Below are 17388 nucleotides of genomic sequence, written 5' to 3'. Positions count from 1 at the left end.
GAGAGGACAGGGCTGCTGGGAGCAGATCCCCAGCAACTCCCCCAGTCACCTCAGGGCGAGGCAGTGAGGGTGACCCCACAAAGGGACACGGCTCAGAGGGGGACAGGGCTGGCATTCCCCAGGACTGGGATTTCCCAGGAGCTCCAGTGTCCCCTAACATGGGGAAATTCCCCATCCAGAGGCGCAGGGACCGAGCCGAGGGTTGGGATTCGCACCCTCTGCACCTCAAGTCCCCTGTCAGGTGGTTTTAGGGCTGAAGTACCCTAAGACCTGTCCTGGCAAGACTCAGCCTTACAAAAAGTAATCAAATCTTTTCCATGGAGGTCACAGCCTTCAGCCACAGAAATTCCATGTGGACTGGAATTCTCTGGACTGGAGATTCCAGCACTGCCAGAGCAGCCCCAAAGCTGAACCAACCCCGGTACTGGTTCCTCTCCCTTCAAACACAAAATCTCTCCAAATCCAGGCCATCATTTTTCCTGCTAGCCTTAAGAATTCTGCCTGAGAAACACAATTCACCATTTAGCACCGCAAAACTTCCTCTATTTTATTCTTGAGAACGACCAACATCATTTTTTGCACCAAAAGCTTAATTCTAGATGCAAACCAACCCTGTTCTCCCACATCCAGCCCCTCACCCTCCACCCCCAGGCTGGGGGAGCAGCTGCTGCCTCTGGACCCCTAAATATTGAGGGGAATTCCCTGGAGGAAAAATTTACTCACTGGGGAGCATAAAACTTATAAGGAAATCTTACCCAAGAGGAAAGGCGGAGTTTTAAATGCTCTTTGTGATGATTAGAGTTTAAAAAAAAATGCTTTAAATTCATTCTACTTGGTCTGTGCACAAGGATAAACTTTATCCATGGCCATGACAGACCCGAGACCTGTGGGGAGCAGGGAAAGAAGGGAGGAGGAGGAGGGAGAGGAGGGGAAAGGTGAGATAATCGCTCCGAGGTTTGCTTTGGGTGCAGGGTGGGGTCTTCAGAGCTGGATTTGAGCAACCTCTGCTTTCCCCACCACGCACAAACCTGTGTGTTCCTCCTGAACTCCGGAGTGAGCCCAGAGATATGGGAACCTAAAGGAAGAACAGCCCTCCCTCTGCCCAGCACGGCAAAGCCGAAGGCGAGGCAAAGCTCCAGAAACCCTCGGTCATTCCCAGAGGGAAAAGTCTCCCAGTAAATTCAGTTTTGGGGCAGGGTAAAGCACACCAAGCCCGAACTCGGTGCCCAGCTGCTGGCTCTCTGCAGGTCACTCCGAAGATCCCCACACACAGCAGCAGCCTGGACACTGCCAGGGACATTCTGGCATAAAAACGGCCACTTTTGGTCCTTGGCACACCCCCAAATCCTCAGTTTCTTCCCCCTCTGCACCAGAAAAGCCAAATCCCTGTGACCCCCTGTTGCTTTTAATTTTGTCCACTTTTTGTGTGGAATTAAGTTAAGTTAATTAATGCCTTCCTAACATTCCAAAGGCTTTCCCTATCCCGAGCTCTGCCTCAGAGCTCGGGAGCAGCCCAGCACTGCAGGGGTAACCTGAGCCCTCCAGCACAGCATTAATATTTCAACCTCCCTCATTTCCGAGTCTCGTCCCAGATCTTATTCCAGAGGGCAGATCCTGGAGAGGCAGCACCCAAAGGCTGGTCCTGCACAGCCCTGGGAGGGGTTGTGGCACAAATCCTTCGGGATTGGCCACGGTGCCACTGGGATCCAGCAGCAAACCCATCACCTGGGAGTGCTGGGGGTGCTCACCTGGAGAGGAGAAGGCTCCAGGGAGAGCTCAGAGCCCCTGGCAGGGCCTGAAGGGGCTCCAGGAGAGCTGGAGAGGGACTGGGGACAAGGCATGGAGGGCCAGGACACAGGGAATGGCTTCCCAGTGCCAGAGGGCAGGGCTGGATGGGAGATTGGGAAGAGATCCCTGGCTGTGAGGGTGGGGAGGGGCTGGGATGGAATTCCCAGAGCAGCTGGGGCTGCCCCTGGATCCCTGGAAGTGTCCCAGGCCGGGCTGGACAGTGGGGCTTGGAGCAGCCTGGGACAGTGGGAGGTGTCCCTGCCTGTGGGATGAGCTTTAAGGTACTTTCCAACGAAACAATTCCATGATTTTACGATTCCAATCCTCCCCAGGCTTACAGCTGTTCCTCCCCGCTGGAAAGTGAAAAAAAAAAAGGAGGAAAAAGGGATGTTCCACCACTCTCAGCCAGAGCAGGACCCTGTTGGCATTTTGCCCGTGGCTCTGAGGAGAGAAAACCCTTGGAAATCAAAGTGAGCAGTGACAATCGTGGGCTCGGCTGCTGGGGCTGGGCTTCCTTGGGAAATACCAACAAATGCTGAGAAGCTGGGCCCTCACCAGGACTGTCAGCTGAAAGGCACTGAAGGACTGACAGGGTTATTCCAGTGTGGGAATGAAGGATCTCACTCCAGCAAACAGAGATGATCCAAAATCCCACAGCTGATCCCAAATCCAGTCTCAACCCAGCCTTGAGGGTAACTCAGTCTCTGATGAGGCTCAACTCTGCCCAGGCGGGTGAATCAACATCCAAGCCCTTCTCCAAGCTCCCATCCCATTCCAGTTGCACGGTGGGAAGGAATCCCAGGATTCCACCCCGGGGTTTGGGGCTGTGTCCCCCCTGTCCCAGAGCAGGATCCAGCCCCACATTCCCAGCGGGGTTTGGGCTCCCAGGACCTTCCCAGACCTTCTGCACCTTCCTCCCTTTGCCAGCTCCCCGAACACTCACGGCAGGAGTTGGAGTCGGGAGCTCCAAGGGCTGGGAATGCTGGAGCCCTGGGGTCAAACCCTGCTCCTTGCACAGGGAGGGAACACCACGGGCTTCTTTGGAAGCCTGGAATTGTTTAGGCTGGAAAAGCCCCCAGGGTCCACTCCAACCATTCCCAGCACTGCCAAGGCCACCACTGCCCCGTGTCCCCAGGTGCCACATCCACAGGGCTGTTCCAGCCCCCCAGGGATGGGGACCCACCACTGTGCCAGGGCTGGAAAACCCTTCCCATGAAGAAATGTTCCCTAAAACCCAGCCACACATAAAAACCTGGGCTGGGCTTTAGCCCAGGCCCTTCACTCTGCAGGCGCAGCTCAGGTAACTCAGGTACCAGGGACAAGATTCCAGCCTTTTGCTGGATGTGGGAATAGGCCCCAAACCACGGAAATTGTTTATATTCCACATCGAAATGGGATAAACGCCACAGGACGAGGCCCGAGCCCAGAGCAAAGCCAGCAGAGAAAAGCTCTCCTTAAAATCCAGGGCAGCACCAGCAGGGTGCATCCCAACCCAACCCCAGCAATTCGTGGAGGATTTCGGGAATATCCAACAGCAGGAGGATGCAAATCCCTGCTCAAGGCTCCTCGGCAAAGCAGCTGCAGGAGCCTCTCAGCCCCCGCTTTCCCTGGAGATGGGATTTGTGAGCTCAGCTCAGAGACCCCGAGCGTGCAGTTCCCGAGGGCCGGGACAATCCCTGCTCCCGGGGAATTCAGCCTGGGGACACTTGTGGCTTTCATTCCCGGCTGGCACCGCCACAGGAACGCCAGATGCGCTTCCAAAGGTTCCTGTGCTGTCTCTGAGGCTGCCCAGGACGGGCTCTCGCTCCCAAATCACACCCAGAGTGCTATTTTTAGGGAATTCCAGGGGTTTTGGGGGTAAAGGGAGGTGACAGAGTTCCCAGTTGCCTTCCCTGCACACAGCACATCCAGGGAAAACACCCCACCACCCCCCCAAAGATCAATTTTAAAAAGTTAATATATAAATAGCAATGTTAAACCCCCATGCTGGCATCCCTCCCTCAAAAAAAACCCCAAAAAATCCCATTGGAAGCGTCTTTTTTTCTCCATGAGGCTTTGCCATTCCGTCTGTCCCTGTTTTCCAAGGCATCTCCTGAAAATCCACCACCTCCACACCCCCCACGGATCCCCAGCAACCCCTCTGACAATATTTATGGAAAAACCCACCGATTTTGGGGCTATAAACATAAAGATTTGTTAAACCCCACCTAAATCCTCGCCTAAACCAGCTTTTTGTCCACCCCGTGGTCAAGGCCACCCCAGTGACCCTCCAGCAACTCCCATTCCCAGTTTTCCAGGTGGAAAAGGGAACACCCGGGCTGTCACAGCTTCCTTGGGGACAACTCTGGGAAAGCATCCCTTGATCCCAACGTGGTCACCCCCACACCTGCAATGTTCCCATTTCCATGTGAAAACCGGGATTTACGCCCAAAATGAAGCATCAAAACCCTTCCCAGGAATTCCTCAAAGCATCCAGCTCCCGCTGCCTGAGGAGCACCTGGATTTTAAAGCAGTCATTAAGTCTGGGACTAAAAATAAGAGCAGCGGGCCTGACCTAAAGCAAGGTTTAATTTCCAGGCTGAGGGAGGTTTTTCTGCGCTCCCCTCTCCCTGTGAGAGCAGCCAGGTAAACATGGAGCATTAATGATCTTGCTATTAATTAATTCTGCAGTATAAATTAGCTTATTAGTAAATTTAAGGCTGTTTAAGTGTCCAAGGCCAGGCTCGACAGGGCTTGGAATAACCCGGGAGAGTGGGAAGTGTCCCTGCCCTGGCAGGGCTGCAATGGGAAGAGCTTGAAGGTGTTTCCAAGCCAAACCATTCCAGGATTTGATGATGGTTAATTAGCTCTAATAACAAGGTGCCCCTTTAATGATTTCCAAAAATCTAAATTTATGTATTTTATATTTATTACATTATTTTATATTATTTCTTAATTTTTAAATATTTTTATTATTTTTAAATTTTTTAATTCTTTACTTTTTAATTCTTTACTAATTCTTTTTAAATTTTTTTCTATTATTTTTTTCTATTATTTTTTCTATTATTTATATTAATTTCTATTTTTTATATTTTAATATTATTTTAAGATATATTCTTAATATTTCTATATTTTGTATTATTATTTTATATTATTTTAATATTTTTATATTATCTTTTAATATTTTTATATTATTTTAAAATATATTTTATATTATTTTTAATATTTTTATATTGCTTTTATATATATAATTTTTTTTTTTAATATTTCTTTAATACATTTGTGGGGCTGCTTGAAATCCTTGATGCACCCAAAGCAAGGGCAGGCTGGGGAATCTCATCCTTCCTGGCCTAACCTATCCCAAAATTCCCACAATTTTCCACAAATTAATCCCAATTGAGGTTTTAAATTCCTGACCAGGTGTAGGTGAAGAATTTTAAGATTTTTTTTCTCCTCAAAACATCACCTAAAAAATGAACTGAACACAAATGACACCCACAAAAAAGTAATAAATTAAATATAAATTCAAACACGCCAATGCCAGTGGTGCTTTGCCAAGGCTGGGATGGGTAAGGAATGTTTCCCAGATAATACGGGATTTAAAATACGCTTCCAAACAGTGTTATCACTGCCAGCCCTAATCCAGCATAAACTGGGATGTGCCAGGGAATTCCCCCTTCCCAATCCCACCTCAAAACTCCCTGTGCAGGGCAGGAGGTGCCTGTAGGACGGGGCAGGAATTCCACGCTGCTCCTCCAGCACAGCCCCGAAACCTCTGGCTCCAGGAATTAAAATTGAAAAAAAAATAAAATTAAATTTAAAATTTAAAAAAAAAGAAAAAAAAACCCCAAACAACACCTGCAACTAAACTAGAAATTCCAAATAAATCATTTTGTGGGGCTCTGAGTGCACGACCCCAGCAGCTGGAGCCGCTGCCAGCCTCGAGCCCCTTTCATTCCCACAGCCAGAGCAGAAAACCCTTCGGAAGTCCCCAGGAACAGCCGCCTGCAACGGAATTTGGGTTCTGAACAAAGAGCCGAGCTCCTCAATCGCTGGCAGAGCGCACAGGGCCACACTTTGTGCTCCTGAACTGCTCGGGAAGAGCTCATTCCCTAAAAAACCATCTGCACGGCGCTCAAGGGCTTGGATTTGCTTGGATTTTTCCTACCAAACCTGGGGAAAAAAACCCCCATGCCCGGCCTGGGATTAAAGGAAGAAGTTAAGAAATCAGCTGGCAGGGAAAACGGGAATGAGCTTTGCTGGGAGACAGCCGGAATCCCACCCCCTTCCCGAGGCTGACGGATCCTCCGTGACAGCTCTGGAGCATCCCAACGCTTCCAGGTCACTGCTCTGGGGAGGAGCTCTGCCTTCCCCTCCTTCCCACTTTTTCCTTCGTGTTCCTCCTCTCCAATCCCGATATTGGGTCGGGATTCCTGCCACAAGCTCTGCATAAATCCCGTTGTACACCCCCAACAGCTCCGGGGGCTCGACAGCAGCGTTTAGGGCAGGATTCCCACCCAAACCCACGTTTTTCCACCTTTAAGAGATAAAACCCCACACTGGAGGAGGTTCAAGGTGAACACCACCTGACCTCACCTGGAATTCTTATTCCTCCAATCCTTAAAACCAGAGCAAGGCCGGTGAGTCACGCAGGAAGTTCCTGTCTTGGCAGAGAAACCCAAATTCCTGCATTTGTGCACCAGTTCCAGCCGCCCAAGGGCACATTTTCAACCGGGGCTCACTCCAAGGAGGAGTTTTGCCATATTTTTTTAGGCCTCACCATATTTTTTTCCCAGGTTTTGCCACATTTTTGACCTTTTCCAGCCCCAAAAAACCCAGTTTGGGTTTTGCTGCCAGCACCACGTCGCACTGCCCCTTTGAGGCTTTGCCACCTCCCTACTTGAACATATTTGGTCCAAATCCTCAGCCCTTGGCACCCCTTGGGGTGTAACTGGCAGGAACCAGGTGCATTCCCAAGCATTGCCCCAATTCCCGAGGGCTGGGTGGGGCCTTTGGCTTGGTGGGTGTTGGTTTGGAGCTCCAGCCCTTTGTCCCTCCTCTCCCTTCCCCTGGAGAAACGCCCTGCAAATGGAACAGAGCTGGGAAACCCAAAAGCTCAGTGGGAAGGGTGGGAATGCCTGGAAAAAAAATCCATGTTTTGGGATGCAGGTCCAGCTTTGGGGCTCCCAGAGTGTGGGAGATGTCGCTGGAATCACAGCACCATTCCCTGGGCAGCTCAGCCCCAGCTTCTGACCCTCATATCCAAGGGCTCCAGAGCTTTATCTCACTTCTCTTCCAAGCTTTCCACTCCCAAGGCCTCATTTCCCCAAATTTCCTCCTTGACAGCTCAGACGCACCTGGATCAACCCTCCAGAAATATCCCAAAAGTCCTAATGGACATCTTTGGTCTCGAGAGTGGTGGCATGGCCCCAACCCTCAGCCCACCCTGGGATACAAGAGGAGCCAAATCCCTGCATCAGGCTCAGCATTTCCCTGGGCTGGACATGGAAAAGAGGGGGGAAAGAAAAAATCTTCTCCTGCATCCTGAAATGTTGTTTCTGCCTCAGTTCTGTAGAAAGGTCCAGCAGGTCTGGAAAAATCCATCTCAGAGGGCAAAGGTGGAGATGCCCAACCAAGCCCAAGCCCTGATTCTCCTTGGATCCGAGCTCAGGCACGGATTTCTGCTCAAACGCTGGAAAATCCAGCTCCTTATTGAGTGTTCTGGATGTTTTCTGGGATGGTTTTGCCATCCATGCCTGAATTTATGATATTTCCATCAAACCTGCCCGTGGCTTTCTCAAAGGAACCCCCCCAAATTTTCGTCCTCCAATCAAAACCCCCAAATTTTCCTCGCAGGCCATTTCCCTGCTGAGCCCTGCAGACAACCCTGAGCGCACTCAAACACAGTTTGCTGGAACGAGATCACCAAAGAAGAAAACAAAGTCAATTTTCTATCAACCCAAAGGATTTGTCCGATGTGCCTTCGATGCCTCTGGGCCCAGCATTCCAAAACCAGAGCCCACCGAGGCTGAAAGACGATGCCAGAAAGATTTTCCCAGCTTGGACGTGACCAGAGAATCCCAGAGAATGGGTTGGCTTGGGAGGATTGGAAGGATCTTCTCATCCCACCCTTGCCATGGGCTTGGACACCTCCCACCATGCCAGGTTGGACAGGACACCCCCATGGAAGTTCCCTGAGCGACCAAACATCCTGGTTTGGTGTAAAAAGCCTGGAGAAGAGGCTCAGAGACACTCCCACTCTGGGAAGGCTGCTGGCCCTGTTTGGGCTCTGGAGAAACACAGGGAAAGAAGGAATGACCTTCTCCAGAGGAACCACGGCTGCTCCCGTCTTCCCAACATCCCGGAGCTCCTGCCTGAGCGGTGATTTCCAAACTTCATTAAGGCTCTGAACGCCCTCAGTGCCCTGCAGATGCAACAGAGGGATCCCAAAAGGAGACAAACCCGTTCCCGTGCCCGGATGTTCACCTGCACCGCCTGCCCGGGGCACTCCCGAGGATTTTACAATCCTAGGGAACACCCCAGCCCCTCTCACTCCTGCAGCCACACGTGAGGGACCTCTCCAGACGTGGTGGCATCTCGGAGGGGTTCAATCCCCATCCCGATCCCTGCTTCCCACCCGGCTGAGTGAAGCCAAGAACAACAAATCCATGGAATGTTCCTGCATCCCACCCTTCCACCACTCCATGGAGGTGGAGGAACATCCTCTGCTGGAGACACCTGTGACACGTTTGGTGTCCTCCAGCAGGGATTGGGGTCAGGAAATATCTCCCACAACTCCTTTTTTTTTGGGTAGCATTGGGATTTTTAGACATCCATGGAAAATAAACATTTTTCTCCCAGAAGAACAAAAAAATATTGCATATATTGAGTAAAATACCCATAACCAGCAAAAGTTGCTCATCCTGCACCATTCCCAACAAAGTGAATTCCCCTTTTTCCAAGAAAAAGGATCCAAAGAGGATCCTTGAGCCTGGTCCATCCTGCTGGCCATGGGTGGCCCCATGTCCTGCACCCACCCTCCACTCCCAGTGCAGTGTCTGGCATTCCAGCATGAAAACCTGTTCCAATAATTAATAATAATTAAACCCTTTTAAGGTGCTCACTGCAAGGAACTCTCAGTGTCTTGCACAGGTTTAAAAGTTTCAGCTCCAGTTAAGCTGAGCCTGTTAAAGCCAGTCTTATATTAAATAAAACCACCCCTGCAAGGGGCCAGGGTTTCAGCGGGATCTTGGACTGAGGCTCCACTCTCCCACAAATCCAACCAATTTCCAGCTATTTCAAAACTCAAAAACCCCAGGAATTATTTCTGATTTCCTCACCTCTGTTCTAGGTTCACATCAACAGCTTGGGGAGCATTTCCAGCTCTTTAATAATTCACTTTTTATGATTAGGATTTTTTTTTCCATGCAAGGCTGGGTCATGGAAGGTGATTCCACCTCTGCCAGAGCTCGATGTCCCAGCCCTGGATCCATCTCCAGTGTGGAGCTGGGAAGTGACCAAAGCTCCTGCCAGGCCAAAATCCTCAAGGAATAAAACCAAACCCAAAAAATCCCAAACTCAAAACCCCCAAATCCCAGAAGAACCTCAAAATCCCAACCTACTTCCCCCAAGAAGCCTCAAAACTGAATAAATAACCCAAACCAAGACATACAACAAGGCAACTTCAATTTATCCACATTAATTCCTCTGTAAGCACTGGAACTTTGGGAGAAGCCAGGTTTTCAATGGCATTTTCCCTGCCATGACCTGCTCCTGCCTGGCTCCCGTCGTGGGATGGGTTTGATGTCATGGGCTAAAATTAAAACCTCTTCTGCTTGTGACTCTCATCAGCATCAGGGAGAGCAGGGAAGGCTTTTCCTCGTATCTAAAGGACAACAGAACTCATTTCCTTCACACCAAAGCATCCAGAAACCATTCCTGGGAGAGGCCATTCCATGTGGCCACACACGGCCGTGACGACACCTGAATTCCCGAGACCGGGGGAATATTTTAAACCTGTACAAATCCCATGGATCCTGAGGCCTCTCCAGGTGAATTGGGGCAGGGGGGCAGCCCCAGATTTCAGGGATACACCGGGAAGCAGCCCAATTTCTGCCTGTCATCCCAGGAAGCTCCCTGGCAGCGCCGAGCTTGGATGTGGCTCCACCAAGCCAGGCCCTGCTGCTGCCACCAACGGGCCAGAAATCCCCCAAAATTCAATAAATTCTGCTCCTGCCAGCCCTGGAGTATCCATTCTGCTGAAATATAACTAAATCCAAGGCATCCCTTCCCTGCATCCTGCTCCAGGAGGAATTAAAATTATAAATGATAAAGAAGAGCTTTACATACGGCTGAGACAGACGACAGAGGAGAAAATTCCTGTCATGCCCGGAGGCTTTTCCCACACAGGATCAGACACAGCCTCCCTGAAGCATCCTGTGCCCAGAGCCCATATTCCCTTCTCATTTCCTTCGCTATGCCCACAAACCCACATCCAACATCTCCTCCTCCTTCCCCAGACCTGCATCTCCACGGCACGGCCAAAAAAAAAAAAAAAAAAATCACCCTAAGTTCCGATTCCCTCGTTTCCCACTGGAATGATGCTCATCCATCCCGGGAAAACCACCAAAGCCCATCCATCAGCTGCTAACCCCCAGATCCACCCTCTGCGCAGCGCATCAGGCTGAGGGATAAAATAACCATTTCAGGATCCCAATTCTGACGGATGCAGCCGGGTCTGGGCTGGAGGAAGCGGCAGCTCCATGGAAAACCGGGCGTTTGCCCGGCCGGAGCTGCCTACACAGGGCTGGGGATGGAATTGCAAATAATCGGATGGGCTCGATATTAGATCACCACCCTCCCGCTCGGCAGAGCCTGGAATTGCCTGGGATTAGGGAGAGGGGAGGATTTGATTTAATTATGGTTATTAATTATTATTATTATTTTATTTAGGAAAGGATAAAACACCCCCCGGCGCAGGTTTGGCGCCTCCTCCTCTAAAAAGTCGGGCGCTCCCCGAGGAAGAACGCGCCCGGCTCATCACCTACCTTCCATCATGGTGGCAGAATTGCATTCCTCAATTTCCAAGGAGCCTGAAAAAATCCAGGAGAATACGATCCCGGTCAGCAGGCGCTCGGCGTCAGCCCTTCCCAGGCGGCGGGGAGGATGAGGAGGAGGAGGAGGAAGCGGGAATGCCGCGGCTAGGGGCAGGCCATGGATGCTGCTGTGCCTGTATCACCTCCAGGATGGCATCGCGGAGGATGCTCGGAGAAAGGGAGGACGAGGCGGGCTCGCCTCCCGCCCCGCACTCCTCACATGCGCGCTCGCTCCCGACACACCCCCCGGGAACACTCCAACCTATTTCCCAGGTTTTTTGTTTTTTTTTTTCCCCCCCTTTCCACCCTCCCCAGCACCGCCACTTTCCCCAAAAGCAGAACCCCTGTCCGCACCTCGTGACGCACTTCCCCTCCCTTAATCCTATTGCAGCGCCCGCGCCAGCCCGATTAATTCCCGGCCGCTGTCAGATTAGGAGCGTGCGGGGCTGGGAATCGGGGAAAAGGGATCAATCCCGGCTGGAGAAGGCAGCGCAGCCGGGTGCGAGCGCAGGGATGCGAGCTCGGCAGCGCCGGGCCCTCCTCGCAGCCTCTCCCGCAGCCATCCAAGGGACAAATCCATCGGCTGACGTCACAGCGCCAGCAATTAGCCCCGAAAGGAGGATGCGGGAGAAATCTCTCCCCGACCGCTTCCAGCAGCGCCCGGGAATTAATCTCGCATGAAGGGAAGCCGGAGCGGGGAACAAAAGAGGCCGGGGAGGCGGCGGGGGGGCTGCGGGAGCCGGGGCCGGGCTGCGCCCCGCGATGCCACCCCCGGCACCGGCTCCCCCTGGAGCAGCCCCCCGGGGGCACAGCCCAAGTCATGGGAGTACCGCCAGGTTTATCCAAGAAAATGCGGGATTTAAAATCGTTTCTGGTGAAATTGGCTTTCAGCAGCTCCGCAAGTCCGGGTGTATTTTTTTCCTGGCAGGAAAAGTGCTCCGAGCCCCCTCAGGCTTCTCCTGAAGTGGTTCCCACGAGCATCCCCGGGATCCTCATCCCGCACAGCACCCGCCGGGACAGGGGGGGACAGCCCGAGCTCTGTCCCCGGGGCCACCGCCGCATCCCAGCGCCCGGAAAAACCGGGATTGGCACCATCAGCACCCAGCTCCCGATGGAGGAGCTGCCTCTGCCCCTCCTCTGCCCTCCGGGCACAACAGCGGCGTTTTGGGGACAACCCGCGCGTTCCGGCGCTCGCGAATGTGGCTTTTCAACGTGACCGCGGAGCGGGGAGGGAAAACTTCCCTTCTGCCGCTCACCCCGCATCAGCATCTTTGGGATCACCGCCGGCAGCCCCACGTGCCCGTCAGGATTTGTCCCTGCTCGGCGGCAATGCCCACATCATTTTCCCCATTGAAAAAAAAAAAAAAAAAAAAGCAAAAAAAAAGCCGTTTTTCATGAATGAAAATCAGATTTTTCCGCCATTAAAATAAAATTTCCCTAGTAATAAATAAAGAAATAAATGTGCTTTTTCCCCTTCCCATTTAAAGAGTAATCCCAAAGCCAAGCACCTCCAAGGGTCTGGAGACACCGGCGAGGGAGCAGCACCTCAGCGGGTGCGTCCGGCACGGCCCCGTCCCGTCCCAGCTGGTGGGAGGTGCCCCAGCAGCGGGCACAGGGACGGGATTATCGAACAGATGGTTCCTTAATCCCTGCAAGGAGCTCCTGCGAGCTGCCTGCAGCGCTTCCAGCACAGGGAAGGGAGCCCAGAGCCCTCGGGAATTGCGGCTGTAATCCCAGGCTGAGCACAACCCATGGAATGTTGTTCCACTGTCCCCTCAGCCCAGCCCTAAAACACCCCAGGCTGGCACACGTGGAAGGATGTCCCAGTGATGGACAGGCACCTTCCCTGTCCAGATTCCTCCTGGACACACCAAAACAACACCAATCCCCCAAAAACTTATGGAGCTGCTGCACAGCAGAGCGCGGCCCAGGATTCCCATCCCTGGGAGCGTCCAAGGCCAGGCTGGGCGGGGTTTGGAGCAATCCTAGTGGAATTCATGGCAGGGCGGGAATGGGATGAGCTTTAAGGTCCATTCCAACCCAAATCTGGGGATTCTGTGATCCCACATCCAGTGGCTCCACTGCCAGCCAGGACAGACCCAGGGCCCCCTTCCCACAGCTCCAGGGGGCTGATATTCCTTAAAAAAGCAAGGAGAGCTGGGATATCCCCTGCAAAGCCCTTCCCAGGCTGGACTATGGATAAAAACAGTCCTTTTCACCAAATTCCCTCATTTCAGCACTGGTTTTGGGCAGCCTCCCCGTCACCCCGGAAATCCCTTGGCTGCTGCTCCTCCCAGCGCAGCTCCAGCTTTCCCTGGATCCGTGGGATGCCTCCTCCTTATGAAACAGCTCCTGCCATGGGGCAAGGCCAAAACTCCCCTTCCTGCAGGCAAAACCTAACCCCACACTCAGGACACCACAAAGCCGCTCCCAGAACAGGCTCTTCCCAAAAAAAGGCGGCACAGGGAGAGCCGGGTCCCTGCAGGAGCGCTGCCGCATCCCTGGGGAGGGCAGCTGCCACCAAACCCCTCTTTCCAAGGCAAAGCTGATCTTTCCATATTACAGAATTCGCAATTTGATTTCCTAACGCCTCCCAACTCCACTGAGCAGCCACAGGGACGATTCCCATGAAAAGCACTGGAAATCTCCGGCAGCTCCCGAAGGAGACACGCAAGGAGCCGCCAGCAACCGGCAGCAGACGAAGTGGAGGGCCTGAAGATGAAAAAAAATCCAAATAAAAAAGGCAGAAAATGAGTCAGGGAGCGCATTACTCATCCCCAGCAGAGTCAGCCGCAGCTCCATGTGACAGCGGCGCGCAGGAGCCGGCCCGGCCCCGGAGCAGCGATGGGATTTGCTAAATAAAACCCCAATCCTCGGCCTCGGGCAGGACGTGGCCCTGGCAAATCCCCGGCATTAAAGCAGCCAGGGGTTGTTTACAACCCGCAGCCCTTTGGGTCGGCCATAATTAAACCTGGATGGGAATAGGCTCAGCCTTGAGCTGCTCCTGGCGGGAATGCGGCGGGAGAGGCCGGACCTGCAGCAGCTCCTGTCCGGTGGCTCCCACTGCCACAGCCCTGGGCACTGCAGGATGGATTTCCCAGGAAGCTCAGCCATTTCCCTCATTCCCTATAAATCTGGGTTTACAGGAGCCAGGGGCAGGGACACCTCCCACTGTCCCAGGCTGCTCCCAGCCCCAGTGTCCAGCCTGGCCTTGGGCACTGCCAGGGATCCAGGGGCAGCTCCAGCTGCTCTGGGCACCCTGTGCCAGGGCCTGCCCACCCTGCCAGGGAACAATTCCTTCCCAATCTCCCATCCATCCCTGCCCTCTGGCACTGGGAAGCCTTTCCCTGTGTCCTGTCCCTGGGTTGGGGCTGGGCAGGGATTCCCTAAACCCGAGCATTTGTGGGACCGAGCAGCAGGCAGGACACGGGGCAGGGAGGGTGGCACCCCACGTGCCAGCAGCTCTGCTCAGGGCCACCAAACCTCACATTTTGGCGAGCAGGGCCCCTCTGCCAGGTGGCTGCCGGGCGTCCCCGGGGCACGGGCGGGGTGGGGACGCTCGGGAGGGATTTAACAGCCCCGGGCCCAGCGCTGCCTCATTTAAGGGCTTCCCCAGGACCGGAGGTGACCGGGCCGTGCCCGGGGCACAAAGGGAGAGGGTCCCACACCCCCCTGGGAGCTGCTCCTGGCAGCGCCGCCGGATTCCTGCTCCACATCCCCATAAATCCCACTGCAGCCACGCCCGGGAACACCCCTTCACCAGCAGCCCCCAAATCCGAAAGGAACATCCCTGCACACCCCATCCCACCTTCCCTCTGCTCCTGCTCTTCCTCCCCTGCACTGGGAGCTCCTCCTGGTGCCCACCCTCAGCCCTGATAAGCAGGGACTAATCAGGACTAATCAGGTTCATCAGCAGCACCTCAGCACCACCCCGCGATGGGGACGAGGTGCGGCTGTCCCGGGATGCTCCAGAACACCGATAATTGAGTCATCGTTATTTTTTTCGGGCTGGAAGGGATTCAGGAACGCTGGCAAAGCCCTCGTGCAGGCCCGGGGGGCTGCAGCACCCCCGCCTCACACCACGTGCCTCATCCTAAATATTGAGCCCACTTTGGATTTGATCCCTGGGAGCATCAGCCTGGAATATGCTTTAGGAGGGGAGTGGATCCATCCCCCCGTGTCCCCGAGCCGGGCTGGGGGGTCAGTGCTGCAGGAGTTTACCCACCTGCCCAGACCATTCCCGTGGTTTTTCATTCCCGGTACTGGAACAGAGCTTTTGCCTCCTTTAGGGAAAATTTAGCAGCTGAGTAATTAAATAAAGAGAATTAAATCCCACCCCGACATAAACCAGAGCCTCGGAAACGTCAGTGGGGTCTTCCATTAAAATTTAAGGTACCTTTAGGAATCACCTTGATCATCTTTGGGCCTGTCTGCTCAGACCAGTGCCGACAACGAATATTTAGTTCTCCTTAAAATTAAGTTATTCACAAAAAAGGAACGGGATGGGGAGGGGAGAGACGTGGGGGGCGGTGCTGGGAAACATCTGGGGCAGCAAAGGCAGAGGGATCCCGGTGCAGCCCTGGAGCCTCTGCGGGGATCCAGATGTGCGGGGCTCCAGCTGTGCCGGCATCCAGCGGGGATCCAGCTGTGCGGGGATCCAGCTGTGCCGCCCTGCAGGGCACGTCCCGGCCCCGCGTGTCCCTGCCGTGTCCCCAGAGCGGACATTCCCCATTCCCGGGGCACTTCCCGGCTCTGGAGCGTCCCGTGCCCTGCGCGGCGCCGGGAGCTCAGCAGATGGAGCTGTACAGCTGTGCAGGGACGGGACGGGGCCGGGCAGATGTGCAGGGACGGGACGGGGCCGGGCAGATGTGCAGGCACCCCGTGCACACCTGGTCCCGCCGTCCCCCCCGGGCCCAGCCCGCACCCATGCGGGCAGAGCTCTGCTGTCCCCGCGTCCCCAGCGCCGCAGTGACAGAGGTGGGGACGGTGGCACACCAGGGTGGCAGAAATACCCTCAACAGGGCAGGAAATCGGGCAGCGAGAGCAGGGCTTGGGGACGGGGAGTTCTGGGGGACAGGGAGACCTTGGGAATGGGAATTCGCAGGGATGGGGGTTTTGTGTCACCCCAAAAGGGACATTTGGGAGAGTTAAAACTCCTAAACCCTTCTTAAACCCCATCAGCGGGGCCAAAACCTGCCCTGTCCTTCCTGGCCACCCCCGTGTGCCGCTGGTGTTCCCTCTGCCAGACTGGGGTCCCATCTCCCCGGCCCATGGAAGCTGCTGCTGCCGGGAGCCCTCGGCCCCGCTCCAGCTCTGATAAAATCTGGGCTCTGTGCTCCTGCCCCGGCTCCTTCCTGTTTTTGACTGCAGAGCTGTCGGTGCTTCCCATTTTCACTTCTCTTTTCTCATCTGCGGGACTTCCAGGTGACCTCTGCCCCAGTGGCACCCAAATCCCCTCGGCTGGCACGGAGCTCCCGGCGCTCTGCAGATCCTCATGGCTGGATTAGACCTGGGAATGCTCCATCCCAAACAGAGGGACACGGGGCTGTGGACCGGGAACAGAGAAATTGGAATCAGAGGGTGGAAAAGCCCTCTAAGGCCACCACTGCCCCGTGTCCCCAAGTGTCACATCCACAGGGCTTTTAAATCCTGCCAGGGATGGGGACTCCACCCCTGCCCTGTGCAGCTGTTCCAATGCCTGGCCACCCTTTCCATGAAGAAATGTTCCCAAATATCCAACCTGAACCTCCCCTTGTGCCACTTGAGGCCATTTTGTCCTGTCCCTTGTCCCTTGTTCTGGCTCTGCCACACATCCCTGGGCAGGTGGGAACATCCACACTCGTCCCTAATTCCCATGGATTGGGGGGAAAAGGACATGGAAATCTGGCTGCACCCCCAGGAGAGCAGGCTGAGCTGGGAAAAAGCAGCAGGGCTGGTTGATTATTCTTTTTCTCTGCATCACAGTTTCTGTGAACAACGCTGACCTCTGGGTCAGAAGTTTCCTGGCAGTGGCCGGGGCTCTGTGGGACCCTTGTCCCCATGCCCTGGGAAGGGCTGGATCTGCTCCCACTGCTCATCCCCGGGATTGATGCCCTGGCTGGGTTTATGGCTGGTGGAAATCCCCCTGAAATCCCAGCTCCATGGCCTCAGTGGGAAATTATGTCCTCGGGGACAAGGCCAGCTGTCACCCAGGGGCTCTGGGTGACATCCACGGTTAATGCTGGCAGCACAGAGAGACAGATCCGCCTGCATCCCTGAGCATCCACGTCCCGGGAGCTGCAGACCCCGAGCTGGGGTCCCTCACCAGGAGCTGCTGGGAGTCACTGGAAGTGAGTGGGGGACCACCAGGGCGGGGGAGCAGCTCCGCTCCAGAGCAAGAAGGAAGCAGCACGTCCCTGCTCCATCAGACACCTTCCGATGCCGAAGGAATCCGGGCAAATCCCACGGGAGCTCTGGGTGTGAGGATGGCGAAGCAGAGCCACAGGGAATTCTCATCCCCTGAGGAACGAGGACACTGAGCCAGCGA

General features: G+C 54.3%; 1 protein-coding gene across 1 annotated transcript in view; it reads right to left on the bottom strand.

Moving 5' to 3' along the window:
- The window catches only part of SGIP1 (SH3GL interacting endocytic adaptor 1), a 46912-nt gene extending 32202 nt beyond the window's left edge, over positions 1-14710 (bottom strand). The window contains exons 1-2 of the mRNA XM_069023643.1: positions 14671-14710; positions 10815-10859 (exon numbers count right to left, since the gene is read on the bottom strand). Of these exons, the coding sequence (XP_068879744.1) occupies positions 10815-10824 (10 nt within the window). The 5' untranslated portion in view covers positions 10825-10859; positions 14671-14710. The remainder of the gene's footprint in view (positions 1-10814; positions 10860-14670) is intronic.
- Between the last annotated feature and the right edge of the window lie 2678 nt (positions 14711-17388).

This window comes from Aphelocoma coerulescens, chromosome 8 (genome assembly GCF_041296385.1).
Source record: "Aphelocoma coerulescens isolate FSJ_1873_10779 chromosome 8, UR_Acoe_1.0, whole genome shotgun sequence".
Taxonomy (NCBI): Eukaryota; Metazoa; Chordata; class Aves; order Passeriformes; family Corvidae; genus Aphelocoma; species Aphelocoma coerulescens.
This window is presented reverse-complemented; position numbering and strand designations above follow the sequence as displayed.